Below are 19,701 nucleotides of genomic sequence, written 5' to 3'. Positions count from 1 at the left end.
TGATCCTTCAGAAATCATACTAATATGATGATTGATGCTCAATAAATATTCATTATTATTTTCAATGTTGAAAACAGTTGTGTACAGATTTTTTTTTTTTTCAAAATGCTTTGATGAATGTAAAGTTCAAAAGAACAGCATATATTTCAAATATATATATTTTTAACATTATAAATGTCTTTACTGTAACTGTTGATCAGTTTAACTCATCCTTCATAAATAAAAGTACTGATTTATTTTATTTATTTCCCCAAAAAATAAAATTTTAATTATTACTAACCCAAAACTTTTGAGCGGTAGTGTTTAACGTTACAAAAGCTTTAGATTTCAGATAAATGCTGTTCTTTTGAACTTTCTATTCATCAAAGACTGTACACAACTGTTTTCGACATTTAAAATAATAATGAATGTTTCTTGAGTATCAATCATCATATTAGAATAATTTCTGAAGGATCATGTGACAGTGACGACTGGAGTAATGATGCTGAAAACTCAGCTTTGATCACAGGAATAAATAACAGTTTAAAATATATTAAAATAGAAAGCAGCTGTTTTAAATTGGAATAATATTTTACAATATTACTGTTTTTGTTTGTATTTTTAATCAAATAAATGCAGCCTTGGTGAGCAGAAGAAACTTCTCTGGTATGTGCGCGCCACAGACTGCACGCACGTCCGCTTAGAGTTCCGCCTTTTGCCGTCCGTCAATATTACGTTATTAGAAAAATATTTTTTTAGAGAATCGATTTTTTGACATTTGTGAATCGATTCAGAATCGTCCACGTCCGCATCGCGATGCATCTAAGAATAATTTTTTTCTCCCACCCCTAGATTTCATACAACAGGTTAATAAACAGTTACAATTAAGTCACTTACATTTTAGATGCAATGTTGACTGTTTTTGTTCTGTTTCAGCAGCGAAAATAGTTAAACAAAGATCACGGCAGAACCATCACGCATCACGTGTTTTCTCATAACTGAACGATTCAGCATTTTTAACGAATCGGTTGACTCAAAGATTGAATGATCAATCCATAAACATCTGTCTTAATCATGATCGACTCATTCGAACGAATCGTTTGAACGAATGAATCAATGACTCGCTTATTAAGATGGATGCCTGGCGACACCTAATGGCGGTTTAGTGTTGTTTAAAAGCATCATTCTTTCCCACATGTGTGTGATTTGTGTGTGCAACATTATCATTATTTTTCTTACACTATTATATTAGCGATTTAAAAGCACCCACTCGTGTCACACGTCGATTAACCGGTGGGAAAATATCCTCAGACACATACCTAATACATGTATATTTAAATACAATATTGGCCTACCTGGTAAAAAGTTTTATATACTATTTTGATGTCCTTTTGGACACAAGAGGGCAGTATAGCCCTATGTTTGCTTTTTTGTTGAACCAAATAGCACTAAATAGCCTGTTTTAACTTTTTCATTCTTCTTGAATTGCAAAAACAGAATAAAATGGGTTTAGTTGTGATATTTGTATACTTTTATATAGAAATAAATGGTATATAATTACATTTTTAGAAGATTTTTAGTGTTTCCTTTTTGGACATTATTTAATCCCTCGCCATAGCAAAACCGTTTGAGATATTTATTATCCATTCACAATTTAGCATATTTAATGTAGTTTCATCATGTTGAAAAAGTTTGGTACAAATAAAATAAATAGTTTAAGAGGAGTGGCTAAAAATTCAGAGGCTGATTTTGCAAAAAAATCCACATTCAGACCAAAATATCTGACTTCCTGATGGCCAGAGCTATTGAATGTAAATTAGAAAGTTGTCCGGCTTGATGAGAACAATATACAAACTATTTTTTCTTTACTGTAGTTAAAACTAACCCCCCCACTTTTGTCAAAAGCATGTTGAAAGTGACACACTTCCTGCTGCCAGTTGGTGGCGCTATAACTTTGACTCACAATAGCTACATCCATCTGATCGGCCTCTTACCACGAACACACTGCTGAAGTTTCATCAAGATCAGTTAATGTATGCAGAAGTTATTCCACTTCCGTGTTTCTCTTTTCTCGCCATAAATTCGATTCCTCGCCACAGCCAAACCGTTCGAGATATCAAAAATCCGTCCGCAATTTAGCATCCTCAATGTCTTGACTACATCCACACCGAGTTTGAAGGGGGCACGGTGAATTTTCTAGGAGGAGTATTTCACATTCCACAGCAAGCGTTTTCCAAACAACCCATAATAGCCGACTTCCTGTTGGGCTGGCGTAAAACTTGACTGGGGTAAAGTTGTTCGGCCCGATGAGATCTATATGTGTACCGAGTTTCATATTAATTCATGCGAGCGTGTTTGATATATGGATCAAGTTTTAGAACCCCGTTCAAGGGGGCGCTGTTGAGCCCCCCAGCCACGCCCGGGTCCCAGCTTCAGCCCGGCCCTGATGGCCGTGGGTTCTGACCTGTGTGCAAAGTTTCAAGAGTTTTTGAGCACGTTAAGGACCCCAAAAGCCCCTGAAACCTTGATTAACAATATAAAAGCAATAGTCAAATCCCCCCCTCCCCTCACACACACACAGACACAGAGAGGGAGAGAAAATTCTTCAGAAAATCCACATTCAAACCAAAATATCTCTCTTCCTGTTGGTCAGAGATGGTTCATGTAAATTAGAAAGTTGTCCGTCTTGATGAGAACAATACACATACCAAGTTTTGTTGCTGTTGATAAAACTAACACCCCCACTTATGACTAAAGGTGGCGCTACTGAGCCCCTCACCACGCCCGTTTCTGAAACTTTGCACATGTCTACTGGATAATAAATGTGATGTGTCTGTCGAGTTTCATGCAATTTCAAGTATGTTAAGAGTCTCAAAAGCATAAAAAAAGAATATTAAAGTTTGATGCGTTGCCACGGCAACAGTATCTAAGATATCAATAATCCTTTCACAGGTTTACATCTGCCGTGTGTCTACATTGTACACATAAAGTTTGAAGCAAATCTGGTAAAAATAAGACAGTGATTTCAAAGCATTTTAATAGTGATGTACTTCCTGCTGCCTGTTGGTGGCGCTATAACTTTGACTCACAATAGGGATGGCTAGTGCCTACGTCATCGTAGCCAAATACGTCACTTCCGTGTCCAAACCGAATTGGGCTAGAATGGTGCAGTGCTGTGTCCCAAGTTGTAACAACAGAAATGATGTCAATAAAACGATTAGTTACTACCGCTTTCCTTTGGATGACAACGAGAAGAGGAGATGGCTTAAACTGATACGGTAAGCTGGATATCTAACCATGAAAAATACATTTAAGTGCGGGCTAGCGCCAGTATTTGCGCTAAACGTTAGCCGAGATAACGTTACCTGTTGCTGTTAACGATGGAGTGGGGCCACATAAAATAATCGAGATTAAAGTCATTATTTACGGGAATAAAGTTGCCATTTACTAGTTTAATGTGACTGAGTTTAAAGTCGTTATTTATGAGAATCAACTAGCTAGTTATTTATGAAAAGTCATATTGTAAGATATTAAACTTTTTTACAAAAAACAAACATTTTACAAGAATGAACGAGATTAATTACGAGATATACGTAATATTTTACAGAATTAAGTCGTTTACAAGTCCTTTTTTTAGATTTACGTGACAATTTACCAGAATAAAGTCAGTATTTACATTTTTGAGAATGAAGCCATTAACAATATAAAAGTCACTATTTATGTATATACAGTTGCCAAATTGTGTTGCTTTTGTGGAACAGGGGTGAGAGGGACAAGGGTTCTGCACTGGCAGAACCTACTTCTTTTTGTTTATCGCCACAGAGTTCTTTATGTAATGTTTTTTTCTTTTATCCAGGCGTAAAGATTTCACACCTAACTACAACTCAAGGGTCTGTGGATGGCATTTTCCACATGGCAAAGCAGCGGGGCCCACACGGTTTGCCTGGAATGAGGGAAAGGCTTTTCCTCACATCAGCCAGCCGACCAAACGGCAAAAGAAAATGCTCCCGGCGACTGTAGAGGACGAAGGAGGAGCTGAACCAGGCCCAAGTCACCTTGACACTGCTCAGAAGACCCCAAGTAGTTCAAGTGTTTTGGTGCTTGAAATTGAGAATAAGATGCTCAGAAAAGAAAATGACAAACTGAAGAAAGAATTGGAGAAACAAAAACAAACATTTTCATTTAGTCAAATATCCTCCCACCCAGACATAGTCAACTATTACACTGGCTTGCCAGATGCTGCCACAGTCTTATTTTTGGAGACCCTTCTTTCCAAATTTGATCTCCAGTATCACTTTGATTGGAACGTCCAAAAAATGCCCTTAATCGATCAGCTGCTCTTGACTTTGATGAAACTCCGACTGAATTGTGGTCTTGTTGACCTTTCTGTGAGGTTTAACTGCTGCCGGGCCACAGTCACCAACATCTTTATCACCATCTCCAGTGCCCTGTATGACATTTTGTATGTCGGCATGATGGAAAACAAAATTCCTTCCAGATTCAAGAACCAAACCTCCCTGCCACATTGCTTCCAACCATTTCCCAATTGTCGGATTGTGCTCGACTGTACTGAAGTACCTGTGTCCAACACAGAAAGTTTGGACACCCAAAGTCATCTGTACAGTCATTACAAAGGAGGTACCACGCTTAAGGCTCTGATTGGTGTGGCACCTAATGGATTCATTACCTTCGCCAGTGACCTGTATGGTGGAAGCACATCGGACAAAGCAATAACAGCAGACTGCGGAGTACTTCAACAGCTAGAAGCAGGTGACATGGTGATGGCTGACAAGGGCTTCACTATTCGTGACATTTTACCTGCAGGTGTTTCACTGAACATCCCAACATTCCTTGTCAACGGACAGTTCACAATGGAGGAAATCAACCACAACAGACTTATTGCCAGTGCAAGAGTTCATGTGGAGCGTTCTATTCAGCGCCTGAAAACATTTCACATTTTGTCATACATTCCGTACCAGTATAAAAAGCATGCAAACAAGATACTGAAAGTGTGTGTTTCTCTCACAAATTTACAGACACCCATCCTCCGTGAAATAGCATGAATTTCCTCTCACTGTTTGCCACAATGCCATCATCAGCATTGAATTTTTCTTTAACTGTATTCCATATGAACTGTATCAATGTTGTTTTTTACTTGCTAATCAATTTTCCTAAACTCACATGTTAAATGTTATATTTTTTTAAAGGTTTGTTATACATATTATCAACACAACTGTGTTTGATCCTCCATAAGCTGAATGAATAATTTTGTTCCGTTTGACAGCCTGGATGCAACTGAAGCTGAACAAGACAATTAAAAAGTCTTCACACTGATTATGTTGCTCCCACTCAATTTATTTGAACTGCATGTTACTGCTTTTCTTTTTCTTTTTTAGAATAAATAAAACAACAAAACACACAAACATCATTTTAACTGGTACAAATGCACAGATATTGATATATACAAATTGGGAGAGGCTACAACATTCAAACTGAAAATAATGCTTTAGAACTAGGAATGTCAAGATTAACTGATTTTTACAATAACCGCGGTCCATAAATCCACTCAAACGCATGAAGTCAATGGCAGGTTCATAAGTTAAATGTGAAAATCTTATTTTCATAGCGGCCAAAGGAAGAGTTAAAAAAAAAAAGGATCATGTGCAGCCGCGTTTGTCACGTAAAAATGGACATGAACCGTGTAAGCACATGGAAAGACATAGATCTTTCAAAAACATCCACATAAATCTGCTTTCTTATAGCTAGCTAGGTAGGTATAGGTATTGCTAATAATGATAATAATAATAATAATAATAATGATATTCTACTGCCTATTTATAAGTTTACTTTTTATTATATTACTTTTTTATATATATTTGAATCCTGACATCCCTATTTAGAACATGTAAACAAATGCAGGGTTAATCATTTAATATCGGAGAGAATATGGGGCAGGAAAATGTCCTTATAAAATATTTCTAAAACACTAATGTTGTTTGCCCAAGCTGGATCTTTATGGATGAACAGAATTACAACATCCAGCGGAGTCCATACCACCAGGTGGCATGTGCCAGCTCCCGTAAGGTACAGGTTGCCCTGAATTTGATGCCAGTAGTTGTGAGTCGGCTTCATTTTCAGTAGGCCAGTAACTTCATCCAGTTTGAGATAAAAGTCCTTTGCCTCTGCTGCCTGAATTATGGTCTTGTTTCTGGCTGCATAAGGACATTTCACCTCAATGATGCAGTCAGCAGATACTGTCCCATCTGGAGAGCCACCAAGCAGGCCACTGTCAGAGAGAAACACTCCGCTCTCCTGGATGGTCACACCAGTGCGCTTCATGTACTCTTCTTTAGCCTTTGGCTCATGAACGATTCCCCAATCACAAGCCTGGGGGTTGAAAGGGAATTTCATACACAATGGCATCACAAGGTGCTTTATAAAGGGAGAGAAGGAAAGAAATATCAGCCCAACCCTTGTAGTACAATCTTTGTTTACACTTGTTTGATTTAAAAATTACCCTAGGGTCTCTATGTGGGTTTTTTCTGCCACCAAAGGGTGATATGTAGAACTAATTGACAATAACCTTCACTGTATTTGAGAGTAAAAACATTTTTGGTGAAGAAACTTAATTGTACATAAATTTTGAATATGTGATAAAAAATAATGTAAACGGTCTAAAATACACTGTGGGCAAATATACAACCCTTTCAAACCTAGTTTTGGCTGTTTAAAAGCCACAACCATTACAGCTGAAAAAACCTCTGATAAAAAAATTTGATCAACCTTTTTTCCCCAAACACTATTCATCAAGCTCAGACCTGATCAAAACAATTATTTTTTTGTTTTTAAATAATGGATTTTAACCTTGTGAATGCCTTTCATATGTGATTTCACTGCAGTGTCATGGTTGAATGAAAAATTGTGGTTATAATGGGAGTTGCTGGGGAGTATTACTTAAAATTTGATGCTGCAGAAAAAGTAATGTGCCAAAGCAGATGTTTTCACAAGTCTTTGGAAGATCCAGGAGTGTGATAGCATATAACAAATATAACTAAAGGATATGTTTTATTACAGTACCCAAGGGTTAAAAGAACTTTGTGTCCATCACTTACATGAGCTCCTTGCTTGAAGTTGTAATGACCAAGCAGCGTTTTGAATAATGAAGGAGGGTAAGAGTTCCTCTTCACTGCCGCCAACACAAGACCAAAGTTGCTGGCTGTAACTCTCTTCTTGCGATATGCCATCCTGTTATAAAGAAACACACAACAGTTAACCTCACAGTCACTAATGACTTTTAGTACACATGAAATCAATCGATCCTTGTATGTATTATTACCATAAGTCATTCTGAGTTTGCCCAACTGTGGCCCTCTCGATGGCTTCCTTTTGTTGTGGGCTCACAGCAAGGGATGAAAGGAGATGTTGAGCTTTGTCCTCACAATACCCGGAGTTGGCCAATATCCCATCAAAAGTTTTGACGTGATGGCAGGGGTCAAAAGTCTGTCCCAACAAATATCATTGAATCAGAATAACAACAATTAGATCCCTTCATGTCAACATTGTTCACAGACATACATATATTGAGTTGCCTTGTGTACGAAATGCGCGGTTTGAATAAAGTTAAAATTAAAGTCTGAACAGGTTTATGTCTGATTTGCAATTTAAATCTGTGGATATGTCAAACTAAATTTACCATCTTACTAGGGATATCGTCAATCTTTGTAACTGATTTAATGTTGTGTACATGTGAAGTTTCTGATAAAGCAGGACATGAAACAACAAAACACAAGTCAAACCTGAGGCAGTGCAGGAGGTTCTGGAGCTAATATCCAACCCAGACCTGTAAAACGGTCAAGCTGTGCCAGAGATGACGATGCCCATTCTCTGTCCTCCGGGGTGACAGGGCGTTTAATTCCAGCTGAAAAAATAGCATAAAGGATATGATGGTAACTGCTATCTAACCCAGGCTTAGATTTTACTATGAAAAGAAAACATATGGTCATTGTTTTTCCAATGATAACAAAACAGAAAGCATGACAGATATTTCCAAGTTACTCGAAGAACTAACCTTGTGATGTGGAAGGTGCAATCACAGACACTTTCTTGGCCGTGATTTGCTCTGTTTTGGGTGTCGTGGGCCTCTTCCACATACACTCGACATCCGTGCGGGTGAAGTTCTTCTCAGCCCAAATGAGGAGGGCTGCAACATGGTGGCACTTGGACCTCCCGATGGCACAAGAGCAAGAACTTGCCTTCACTTCCTGTCCCTCAACGTGTACCTGAGTGAAATCAACTTTGCTAACCCTCACAAAAAACTCTTAACAATGCTAAGAGGCAAAGCTTTGTAGTGCACTCTGTAAGCCTGCACTGCTAACTTTTTTTTATTATAGTATGTTTATTTTTTTATTGTTTATACTTTTTGCCCCCTGAAGTCTGGTAGTCACTGTATAAGATACCTCCTATATTTACTATTTAATTGTTCGTTTCCTGTCTATTCTGCACACCCTGAGTGTTTTCTTGAGAGCTGAATGTAACAAGTGAATTGTGAGATCAATAAAGGTTTTTCTTATCTTTGTGTTGCACTAGGTGGAGCCAACAACTAGTTAGGTAACGTCTAATCTGTATTGGGCGAGCAATACTTTTCCAGAGTTTTAAGTTGTCAACAAACCATAGGTACTTATTCTAACATAGCTAAGTACAATAGTTAACGTTACACTTGTACAGTAAAGTTAGCTTGGTGGCCGACAGCCTTATGTTAGCGAGGTAACGGTAGCTACTAAAAACTTGTAACGTTTGAACCGTGACAAATGTACAATCTTTTTATGGTAAAGGGCGACAGCTTAATGTTTGATTAACAATTTGTTTTATGCTCATATAAAACAACAAAAGTCATAGAAATTTGTGCCATTTGACGAGTCACTCAAGAGTCGGGACCTCACCTCAACCTCGTAAACTTTACTTTTCATTGAAGCCTGTACTTTCCCTTTCAGACTTCCACCTGCCAGCACACTAACATTTACAACTCTGTTGGAGTTGTACGAGTTCAAACCCTTTTTCACGGACTTTGGGGTGTCCGCAAAATACGATGTCACCGTAAAAAAAGTGACCGGTTCCTTAGCTACTGCCATTGTGTTTACATTAGACGCAGCGGCTTGGACACGGAAGTGATGTCGTGACGTCACACTAGCCATCCCCATAGTCACATCTGTGCGATCGGCCTCTTACAACGAACACACTGCTGAAGTTTCATCAAGATCAGTTAATGTATGCAGAAGTTATAACACACTTCCTGTTTCATTTTTTCGCCATAAATTCGTTTCCTCGCCACGGCCAAACCGTTCGAGATATCAAAAATCCGTCCGCAATTTAGCATCCTCAATGTCTTGACTTCATGCACACCGAGTTTGGAGGCGAATCGATGAATTCCCTAGGAGGAGTACATTAAATTCCACAGCATGCGTTTCCAAACAACCCTAAATAGCCGACTTCCTGTTGGGCTGGCGTAAAACTTAGAGCACGAAAGTTGTTCGGCCCGATGAGTTCTATATGTGTACCGAGTTTCATATTATTACATGCAAGCGTGTCTGATTTATGGACAAGTGTTCGGATCCCGTTCCAGGGGGCGCTGTCGAGCCCCCCTGCCACGCCCGGGTACCAGCTTCAGTCCGGCCCTGATGGCCGCGGGTTCTGACCTGTGTGCAAAATTTCAAGAGTTTTCGAGCATGTTAAGGGCCCCAAAAGTGGCCGAAAGGTTGACAAAATAATAATAATAATAATAATAATAATAATAATAATAATCCTACCGAAAACAATAGGGCCTTCGCCCTTTCAGGGCTTGGGCCCTAATAATAATCCTACCGAAAACAATAGGGCCTTCGCCCTTTCAGGGCTTGGGCCCTAATAAATAATCCTACCGGAAACAATAGGGCCTTCGCCCTTTCAGGGCTTGGGCCCTAATAATCCTAACGAAAACAATAGGGCCTTCGCCCTTTCAGGGCTTGGGCCCTAATAATAATAAATAATCCTACCGAAAACAATAGGGCCTTCGCCCTTTCAGGGCTTGGGCCCTAATAATCCTACCGAAAACAATAGGGCCTTCGCCCTTTCAGGGCTTGGGCCCTAATAATCCTAACGAAAACAATAGGGCCTTCGCCCTTTCAGGGCTTGGGCCCTAATAATAATAATCCTAACGAAAACAATAGGGCCTTCGCCCTTTCAGGGCTTGGGCCCTAATAATAATAATCCTAACGAAAACAATAGGGCCTTCGCCCTTTCAGGGCTTGGGCCCTAATAATCCTACCGAAAACAATAGGGCCTTCGCCCTTTCAGGGCTTGGGCCCTAATAATAATAATCCTACCGAAAACAATAGGGCCTTCGCCCTTTCAGGGCTTGGGCCCTAATAAAAAAATAAAAAAAAATAATCCTACCGGAAACAATAGGGCCTTCGCCCTTTCAGGGCTTGGGCCCTAATAATAATAATCCTACCGAAAACAATAGGGCCTTCGCCCTTTCAGGGCTTGGGCCCTAATAATAATAATAATAATCTTACCGAAAACAATAGGGCCTTCGCCCTTTCAGGGCTTGGGCCCTAATTATAAACTAAATAGGAAATATAAATTAGGGTTATAATAAGGTTACATTTATTTGTTCCACGGCAAATCCTTGCTGTTCTCCTGGTCATTATATATATATATATATATTTTCCTGTTATATGCGTCCTGTTCCGTGCTCCAGCACGGTTAGCGCTTACACTGCATGCGAACCGCGCCCGAGTCCAACTGAACCGTGCTCTGGCCCACCTCTTCCAAGCGGGCCAGGGCCGGCTAATCGAGCCGCGCCCGGGCACGGTTCGGAGCACTCACACTAGTCAAACGAACCGCGCTTTGGTGGTCAAACGCACTCGGGCACGGTTCAAACTGGCTAGTGTGAGTACACCCTCAGAGAGAGACAGAGGAGAGGAGATCACAGGAGAGCAGGGAGAGAATGCACAGATTGTTTTCTCTTCTTGACAGATTAAATAAACTTTTTCTTATGTGAATTAAAATTTGTAGATTAAAAAATCGTATGCATTATTTTTATGTGAGTTATAGGGCCTGTCCCAATACCTCCCCTTACCCTAGATTTCTGCCCTAACCCTTGTTTTTGCGCGTTCTCGTGTAGGGGTAGGGTGTCCCAATACTCTAAAGAGCAAGGGGGAGTGCTATTCTCCCCTTAAAATCAACCCTCAAAACATAGTGCGGTCCGATGCAGGCTTAAAACGAAGTGGAAGATGAAATTACCCAGGATACCTTGCGGGCTCAGCAACCCGGTAAAATTTTTTAAACAAGATGGCGGACACCGCTGGAAAGGAACAATTGAATTGTAATTATATTTTCGCAAATAAGCATGTTAAAATTTCTAAATATGTTGGAATATATTAGTTTGATGCACATCCAAAGGACTGTAAAGTTTTGAACACTAATGTTAGAAAATATTTCACGAAGCTATCTATACGATGTTGATATCTGCCGAGTGCTTCAAGAGAGTCTGCCCATCAAATATACATCTTATCTGGGTAGTTAATCTAATTTTATTTTCGATGTTGGCTTCCAATTATTATAAAAAGAAGACGTGAGGTAAAACTTTTAAAAAATAGCCGCGTTCGTCTAGTGCTTCATCTTTTTCTTCACAGCGCGCTGTCACTTCTCCCTAACGTTAAACCCAAACAGCACTGAGCACAATCAGTGATGGTTGTAAAATGCAGTGTCTGCTGATTATAAATTGCGGGAGGTGTTTGATTGTAAAAAGAGCTATTAAAATTATAAGCACAATGATCCGCGCAAGAGACTTGACCCTGTTCCCATGGTGGCGCGCGTTCGGAAACGGACTGCAACTAGACAAGCAAACTATACTTTGGGTTTCATGTGCGCGTCTAAAGTTCTAAACGATCAAATACAGACAAAAATATGGCTAAATGACCGGTTTGGAGATTCACTTTAACACAGTTTATGTCTTAAATGGGAGTTGGTTGTGGAATAGTTAGGAGAAAATGTGTATTATTAGATCTGCATTCGGTCTTAAAGTGGCAGCGTCTAATAAACCTGCGAATGATTACACCTTTAATGTGAATAAAACAACTAAAGGCAAAGAGAAAATTTCTCCCAGCTCTTGAATGAATAACTTTAGCTTTAATGAGCATTAATCTATCTATAATAAACTATGCTGTGTTATTTTACATTTGATTACTTAGATTTCTAGCATATTATTATGGATACTTATATCCTGATCATAACTGGGATAGTTATGTGCATGTATATAATTTGCATATAGTGGTGTCCCATTTCATAGGGAAAGATCTTCAACTCCACTTCCCCTCGTTGAGGGGACTTTACTTTTGAGGGCACTCAAAACCAAGTGGAAGTTTTAAGGGGGGAGAAATGGGACAGGGCCATAGTTTGTAAATGAAACAAAAAATATTTTATGTGCATTGTTTATTTTTGTAATGCAAGTTATGACTTGTAAATGTAATAAAGAAATTATTCTGTCATTTTCTTTTCAATGAATTTGTACATTTGATAGAAAATAAATTGTTCTATACATTTTTATTTACAGTACTTTTTACAACTATTTACAAGATTTAAAATACAAAAAACAAAATAAAAGTTTAAATTAACAGTACACATAAAACAGATTGTAAGAAAATATTTTTCTGTAGACTGTTATTGAGCTGAGCAGGAGATCCTGGGTGAGCTGCACAATGAGACGCTGGTAAAGCCTCTGCTGGAGGGACATCATCTGGGATCAGTGCATATTTCCACTGTCCACCAACAAGTTTGCAGGGCTGACTCAGTCGACGGCTGCCAGTCACTGAGATCTTCTCAGAAAGAGGAGGAATAAAAGAAATTAACTTACATACTCAAAAGACAGCGGCCCTCCAGGACATATTTTTAGTGTTTCTATTATATACTGTTCGTAGTTTTTTAAACAATATCTAATATAATAATCTAATATCCATGTGTAAAAAGTCAGTTTTTCACCTGAGGATCACGGTGAGCGCGCTTCCTTCGAGGAGCCAACTCCCTAGGAACCCTCATCCCTCCCATGCTCCGCAGCCAGTAGAGCCGCCAACGGAACATGCTGGACCATCCACGAGGTGTGTACCAGTCATTTCCTTCGGCGCTCCCCATGATGAACAGATGTCAATCGCTGCATCGGAGGGAGGGTGGCGATTTGACGATTCCTGCCCGAGGTGGACCTGGAGATGATGGTCATGCTTTCCCGGGCCACCAACAGGATCGGGGTCGTGTGGAACCCTCAACCGTGTCCCGAGCCCTCAAGGCTGGACGATTGGTATCTCGGGGTGGCGCGAGATACCCACCAACCAACCCATCAGCCTTTATTCCCGGAGGTGCATGAGGTGCTCACTGGGGCATGGACGGCACCTTTTACTGCCAGAAACCGTACCGGTGGCTCCTCCTCCCTCACCAACCTTGATGGTGGGGCAGCTAAGGGTTACACACGTATCCCACCAGTGGAGCGGGCCATTGCTATGCAACTGTGCCCTAACTCCACTTGGCGCGGAGAACTGTGTCTCCCTTCCCGAGCCTGTAAGTACTCGTCGGACTTAACCCTTTCACACGTAAGTTTAAAATATTCTGGCTGACCCCCCAGCGTGAATTTTTCAAGGCGACCGTTATTTAGAATGTGTCACTTTATGGTTTCCATGGTGACGCGTCATTGCTTGTCACGTGACACACCACAGCAACAACAGAGCTGAATGAATGATGATCTGCTTTTATGTCATTTTTCCTTTTTTATTCAAAATATTCACAAATTTGTTTGATATGGCATGAAATATCTGATATTCCGATTGTCAAATATATGCAAGTGTAAGTGTTTTGTTGTTTAAACACCTTTATAACGATCACGTTAGTTGAGCTGTATGCGCGATGGGCGCCGCCATCTTAGTTTGAGCCGCAGACACTGTTCAGAGAATCGGATCTGTTGGATTTACAACACGTGAATTCATCCACTTCTCCCGAAATACATAAAAGTAAGTGGCAGGTGAACTGGGGGAAGTTCACCTGCCACTTACACAAAAAGTTACTTACACAATGTGTATCTGATATGAATAAAACTAATTATAATGGAAAGGATTATTATTGCCTCTTCCTTTGACATCAGTGTGTATTTTACAAACTCTAAATGTATTGTTTTTTAAGTACTTATATGTCTGAAACCTAAAATAAACATTATGTGGTTGAAAACACAAAGTTGTGATATATGACAGCTCTGAGCACGCCTGTCTCTGGCTCAGTGCCAGCCAACGAGCGAAAGCACATTTGAATTTAGCAGTTGATCACGTCATGCACTGACCGTTCTAATCACACTGGTGTGATCGTACGCTCCAGGGACCAGCCTAGACTGATCACACCGGTGTGATCGTACGTGCGAAAGGGTTAACCGGCAAGGCTTACAAGGCCTATGGAGAAGCTGCCTCTGCCATACACGCCATGGCATTGTTGCTGGTCCATCAGGCCAAGGCACTGAAGGACCTGCTCGAGGGTGGTCATGATCCTCAAGTTCTCCAAGAACTTTGTGCCACGACGGACCTCACGCTCTGTGACGGACCTCACAAAGTCAGGTTCCTTAACCCTCTGGGGACCAAAAACGCGCCCGCGCGTTTTGCTCGTTTTTTTTTTTTAGCAATGTAAATTAAGTTCATAATGCTCTGTTAATTTTGAACTTTCATTTTCGTGTTATACATCAATCGATCCTGTTCAGTTTCTATTTTTTTTCTGTGTACTCACAATAAAAATAAAGTGTTTTGCTTTTTGGCAAATAAAGAAAAATTAACATGATGCGAGTTCTGCACTCTCTCTGTCAGTGAACTCCAATTTGAAACGCGTTCGAAAATGATCTGTAACTCCGCGAAAATTCAGTCAAACAGGCAAACATACCCACGGGCATAAAGCTTGAGATCTCATCTTTTAAATGAAGTAATTTATATAAAAAACAAATATTCTCAGCTTCTTAATCTGTTCCAGTCGAGCTCATTACGAGCTCATTCACTTTAATTCGTTCACGCCTACTCACGGAGCGCGCTATTCACAAGATAATGTGTTAAGCCATCTATGCAAAACATGTAAACGCCCCCAAGCAAATGCATTAAACGCTTCAAGTTTCATCATTCAGTCACCTGCGCGTTGGGAAGATGGCACGATACACCGGTGCAGAAGCCCTTCAGCTCGTCCTGGATACTAGCGACGAAGAGTCCACATTTGTGACCCGTCACGGAAACCAGGGACACAAGTCGGCAGCACAACGTTCGAGCAAAATGAGAAATAAGCGTTTTATTTCAAAATTGGTGATTTTCGTTTTTTTGCAGAATCTGTTAGTTGAGATCACGAAGAAGCCTCTCCATGTTTGAGATAGCAGTATTGGTATATTTAAAAGCGTACATTTTGAGTTTGAAATCGGCTTGTTTTTCGGAGATTCTAGCACGCAGTAGGGGCATGTCATTGTCGGTGTGTATTTCCATACTGAATAAGCCGGCGTGACTACTTATTATGCAGCGCTCTGGCCGGCTCTATCTGATTTCAAAATTCAATGAAGATGGATGCCAATAACATTACGATGTCCAGCAATCAATTTAAATAGTAGGTTACATGGGGTTTAATTTGTCGTTAAATGAGATGTAGCCTAATACATGTTGTCAGTGCCAATACATAGATCCGCCTATTTAACCAATGTGTATCTTAATGGTCCAGTGGTAGAGCTTTCGCCAGCCGTGTCAGAGGGTCTGAGTTCGAATCCGCCCTTGTATAGGTTTTTTTTTTTCTCGTATAGTTTTTTTTTCTCTCATCAAAACGATTATGTTCATCAGTGGTTGTATATCAAGCAGGGACACGCAAACGTTTGCATTATGTTTTGTGGTTTCACCAGAACGAATAGAGAGTATCCGCAACGCACCGGATTGAAGCGCGCGTCGAGTGAAGACAGTGCGGTGTGTGCACGAGCCACATGAGAAAACACCATATCTGCGCCACTGATCGCAGCGGCAACGAGCACTTTGATCACTTGATTTAAAAAAAAATACATTTCAGCGCTAGTATCTTATTTAAAAAACGAACGAAATGAATGCTCTGCCAGTTAACTGGAGATGTTTTATTTATTTGTAGAATTGGTACATTCGTGTCGCGAGATGTTTTAAAAAGTGGTGGGAACATGTCCCATCCGTCCCACCCGCAAATTATGCCTATGCCTATTTCCATAGTTTATTGCTTATTATTTATCATTAGCAAAAGTTTGTTTCATGTTGCACGAGTAGGCTACACCGAAGAAAATTCCTAGTCTGTGAAACCTTTCATTGACAATGGCAATAAAATCTATTCTGATTATGATTCATACTTGGATTCATAGCCTACTCATACATATATATATAGCACATCCTGTTTTTGATTTGAACATTGAATAAAAAAAATAAGATAAACAGTGTACACAAGAGTTGCCTTTACAGTTTTATCGGTAGATTCCTTTTGTTTATTTATCGCTCACAATTGCTTTGTTTATAGCCGACTGATTATTTTTTTATTTTGCTCACATTTAATTTGCTTAGAGCAACATTTAGAATTTAGAACATTTAGTTCCTCCACACAGAGGAATTACAATAAAACAGATTGAAAAACAAAACCTTTGAATGTCCTCTCATTCTTTCTTCAGGCTGCCTCACTTGATGGCCCATTAGCCATTGGGGGGGTGTCTATGTCACACCCCTGGTCTGAATCTCATTAATATTGATAGGCCATTACCACTCCCATGCATAAACCTCTTCTGACAAAAAAACTGTCTTACAATGTTTAAATCAATGTATTGTTTTATGAGAACGATTAGGCAGGATGATTTTCACATCATTTTGAAGCCAGAAGCCAGTCAAAAGTCTTGTGGACACATATTTAGTATGTGTTTTGTGGTCTTATTTCAGCAACTTTCATTTTTATTTTTTTCAATAACCACGCATAAACATTATTCTCTTAAAAATACAAACATGTACATACATGTTACTTACATATTATGGTAGCCCCGTTTGTGCTATATAGAGTGAATTTACACCTTTGCCATTAACGTTTATAAATAACTGAAAAAAGCACAAATGTCAGGGCATGTCAAAACATCCCAAGGGCCCCAAAAACACCTTGGTCCCCAGAGGGTTAACTCCCCCGTGTCCCAGACTGGTCTCTTCGGAAAACCCTAATGAAACGTAATGAAAAAATCTCATTAACTTTTTAAACTTTATCCAGGAATAACACAAAAGCACCATTCATATTAGACATGGAATGAATACAACTGTGGGCGAACACCTCTCCTACCGCTAAAGGGGGACACTATGCACATTTCATTCCATTGACTTCCATTCATATGCGCTCTATGGTGTTTTTAGCCCCCAATGGCTCCTTCCAGGCAGCTAACCCTAACCTCAACCAGATAGTGGTCCGACGGGTCGCCCGCGGGACATTGGGTGGTTTGAGGGTTAACTTTATGAAAGACACAAAAAAAAAAAAATATTTTTTTACAAGTCGCATATCTATGGAAAGCTGAGATTCTTGTGATTCTAACGATATAAGCCATTTTAGGATACAATAAACACAGCGGGTACAATCTGTGTATTTGTCAGACCACCAACAGCCAAATAAACAAACAGGAAGTGGAAGACACTTGCCTAAAAAGCCTTCTGTTCGTCCACTGATCCATTACATTGCAACAACAATGGTTTAGTTACACTGTAAAGGCTCCATACAATCAATTCAGCGAAGTATTTAGTCCATAACACATTTATATATCAATAAACAGCCACTTACTGTGAATAGTAGCATTCCAAGTTAGCCGACAGATCTCTCACAACTATAAAACATACTATGGTAAATCTTCAAATTACATGTCAATAATACAGCTATTTTGACTTCAAAATGGCCGCTGACCCCTGAACTTTTGAATGACAGCGGATTTCAGCGAATCACGGAGTTTAAGGGGGGTTTTTCCTCCAGCTTGAGCCAGTCACCGCGCATTAGGGACACAGTCCATCCTTCGCTTTGACGGACATTTGGCTACTCCAATTGGAGCAATGTTAGCAAATGACTGACGTCTCTGATAGCCAATGATCTCCTGAAGACATTGATATGCAGTTTTTGTGGGAGGAATCCAAACACGGCCAGCAATGACGGTGCGCAAATGGTTGTTGTGGATCAGTGCGCCCGTGCGCAAAACTGCGTAACGCTGTAGCAAATGACATATGACTTTGGAGAAAGGCTTTTTTGATGGGAAATCGTCTCTTTCGACAAGTAAGTGTTTTATTATACTATATAACATATTTGACGTGTTTTTCTGAGTATCTTGTGTTTGTGTTTCACTGTTTTGAGATGCCCAATGCTAACTGCTGATGGCTAAAGCTCGTCCTCAAGCGTATGTGTGCATTGAGCGCTCATGTTACTGTTGTGTTGTACATTTATCAGTTTGTTTATGTCCCTGTGTGTCTTTATCCACGGGTTTGTGTTTGTCCGTGTTTGTTTGTGTGTGTTTGGTGCTTTTAGCGCTCTTGTTATTGTTATGAGGTGTGCGTGTATCGTTGTTTATGTCCCTGTGTGTCTTTATCCACGGGTTTGTGTGTGTGTGTGTGTGTGTGTGTGTGTGTGTGTTTAAAATAGTACACAATACATAAAAGATGTAAATTATTTGTTTTTTTGCTTTTTTATATCACAGAAAATCATCTGACATTGAACTGGATGAAGAATGGGAGTCAGCAGAAAGCCATATGATGGACATCAAGAGAGGAACCCTTTCCTTCACCTTCCTAGAGAGGTTCAATAACCAAAGAAAAACCTAATCATAAATTTTTAAATAGTTTGATATATATGTAGTGTATAAAATACTAATATTAAACAATATTTTAATACCATAACACTTGTTTTGTATTGTTATTTGCACAAATTTCAGTTTCAAGAATTGCAAAAAAACAATATAATATGTTTATACTTCAGTTACTATGTGTCAACAATTTTTTACAGTGAATCTGAATAAGGAATAGAATAGCTCTAAGTGTAACCTTTCATTAGAGCCCAAAATTATGACTGTACAGTAAAGCATTCAAGAATAGCAGCATGTTATGTGTCTGTGGTTACAAAGTGTCATTTGGAGTCTCCAAGTGGCCTTTTTTGGGGAGCGCCTAGACATAAACTTAGATAAACCTGTGTAAAACACTCATTAGCTTAGGTATTGTTATCAACATTTGATTGGGCTTGGTAAGGCTTCATGCTGTGATCCCACTGTGTTTTCCAGCTAATACCTCCCAGCTATAGTTATCTGCAGGCATCTTTTTACAAAAAAAAAGTTAGGCGGAACATTTTTCCATCTTTTTTAGTGTGTTCAAAGTTCTATTACTCAATACCAGTGAGACTTACAGTGATTCTGACTGTTTGGGAACAAACCTCAAAGTCTCCCCTTTCAAAAGAGACCAATACCATGCATATACTCCAAATGGTTCAAGAACAGCATGCAATTTAATTTGGGTAGGCCTTTTTTAGGCGTTTTTGGCAGAATTTGCAGGAACGCTAACAGGTTAAACCTACCCATCCCCTCGTTGCCTGGAAGGCACCGTTGGGGGTTAAAAACACCAAACACCTTCATATGCATGCGTACCAGTAGAAGATTAATACGTCACGCCGTGACCTCTTGGCTGAATTAAAAGA

General features: G+C 39.7%; 2 protein-coding genes across 3 annotated transcripts; one reads left to right on the top strand and one right to left on the bottom strand.

Moving 5' to 3' along the window:
• The first annotated feature begins 3,090 nt into the window (after positions 1–3,090).
• Positions 3,091–5,313, top strand: LOC311071459 (uncharacterized protein). Its single transcript, XM_084095868.1, has 2 exons — positions 3,091–3,257; positions 3,836–5,313. The coding sequence occupies exons 1-2, from the start codon at positions 3,142–3,144 to the stop codon at positions 5,040–5,042; spliced, it is 1,323 nt and encodes a 440-aa protein (XP_083951994.1). The 5' UTR covers positions 3,091–3,141; the 3' UTR covers positions 5,043–5,313.
• A 2-nt stretch (positions 5,314–5,315) lies between these two features.
• LOC311071460 (uncharacterized protein) lies at positions 5,316–9,128 on the bottom strand. 2 transcript variants are annotated; one of them, XM_084095870.1, is made up of 5 exons: positions 8,048–9,110; positions 7,776–7,897; positions 7,316–7,479; positions 7,092–7,224; positions 5,316–6,366 (listed from the first exon to the last, which is right to left on the bottom strand). In XM_084095870.1, the coding sequence occupies exons 1-5, from the start codon at positions 8,127–8,129 to the stop codon at positions 5,905–5,907; spliced, it is 963 nt and encodes a 320-aa protein (XP_083951996.1). In that variant the 5' UTR covers positions 8,130–9,110; the 3' UTR covers positions 5,316–5,904. The 2 variants fall into 2 exon arrangements, with proteins under 2 accessions (XP_083951996.1, XP_083951995.1); XM_084095869.1 differs by having other exon boundaries at positions 5,322–6,411; positions 8,048–9,128.
• Between the last annotated feature and the right edge of the window lie 10,573 nt (positions 9,129–19,701).

Source organism: Abramis brama (genome assembly GCF_963993115.1).
Source record: "Abramis brama genome assembly, chromosome: 2".
Classification (NCBI taxonomy): domain Eukaryota; kingdom Metazoa; phylum Chordata; class Actinopteri; order Cypriniformes; family Leuciscidae; genus Abramis; species Abramis brama.
Note: the sequence above shows the minus strand (reverse complement) of the source record. Positions and strands in the feature narration are given on the sequence as shown.

Coding starts and splice junctions, on each gene's coding strand:
- LOC311071459 (XM_084095868.1), top strand. CDS start 3,142: ATGGTGCAGTGCTGTGTCCCAAGTTGTAACAACAGAAATGATGTCAAT. Junction 3,258..3,835: donor AGATGGCTTAAACTGATACG/GTAAGCTGGATA, acceptor TCTTTTATCCAG/GCGTAAAGATTTCACACCTA.
- LOC311071460 (XM_084095869.1), bottom strand. CDS start 8,129: ATGTGGAAGAGGCCCACGACACCCAAAACAGAGCAAATCACGGCCAAG. Junction 7,898..8,047: donor TGCACCTTCCACATCACAAG/GTTAGTTCTTCG, acceptor CTATTTTTTCAG/CTGGAATTAAACGCCCTGTC. Junction 7,480..7,775: donor AACCTCCTGCACTGCCTCAG/GTTTGACTTGTG, acceptor TTGTTGGGACAG/ACTTTTGACCCCTGCCATCA.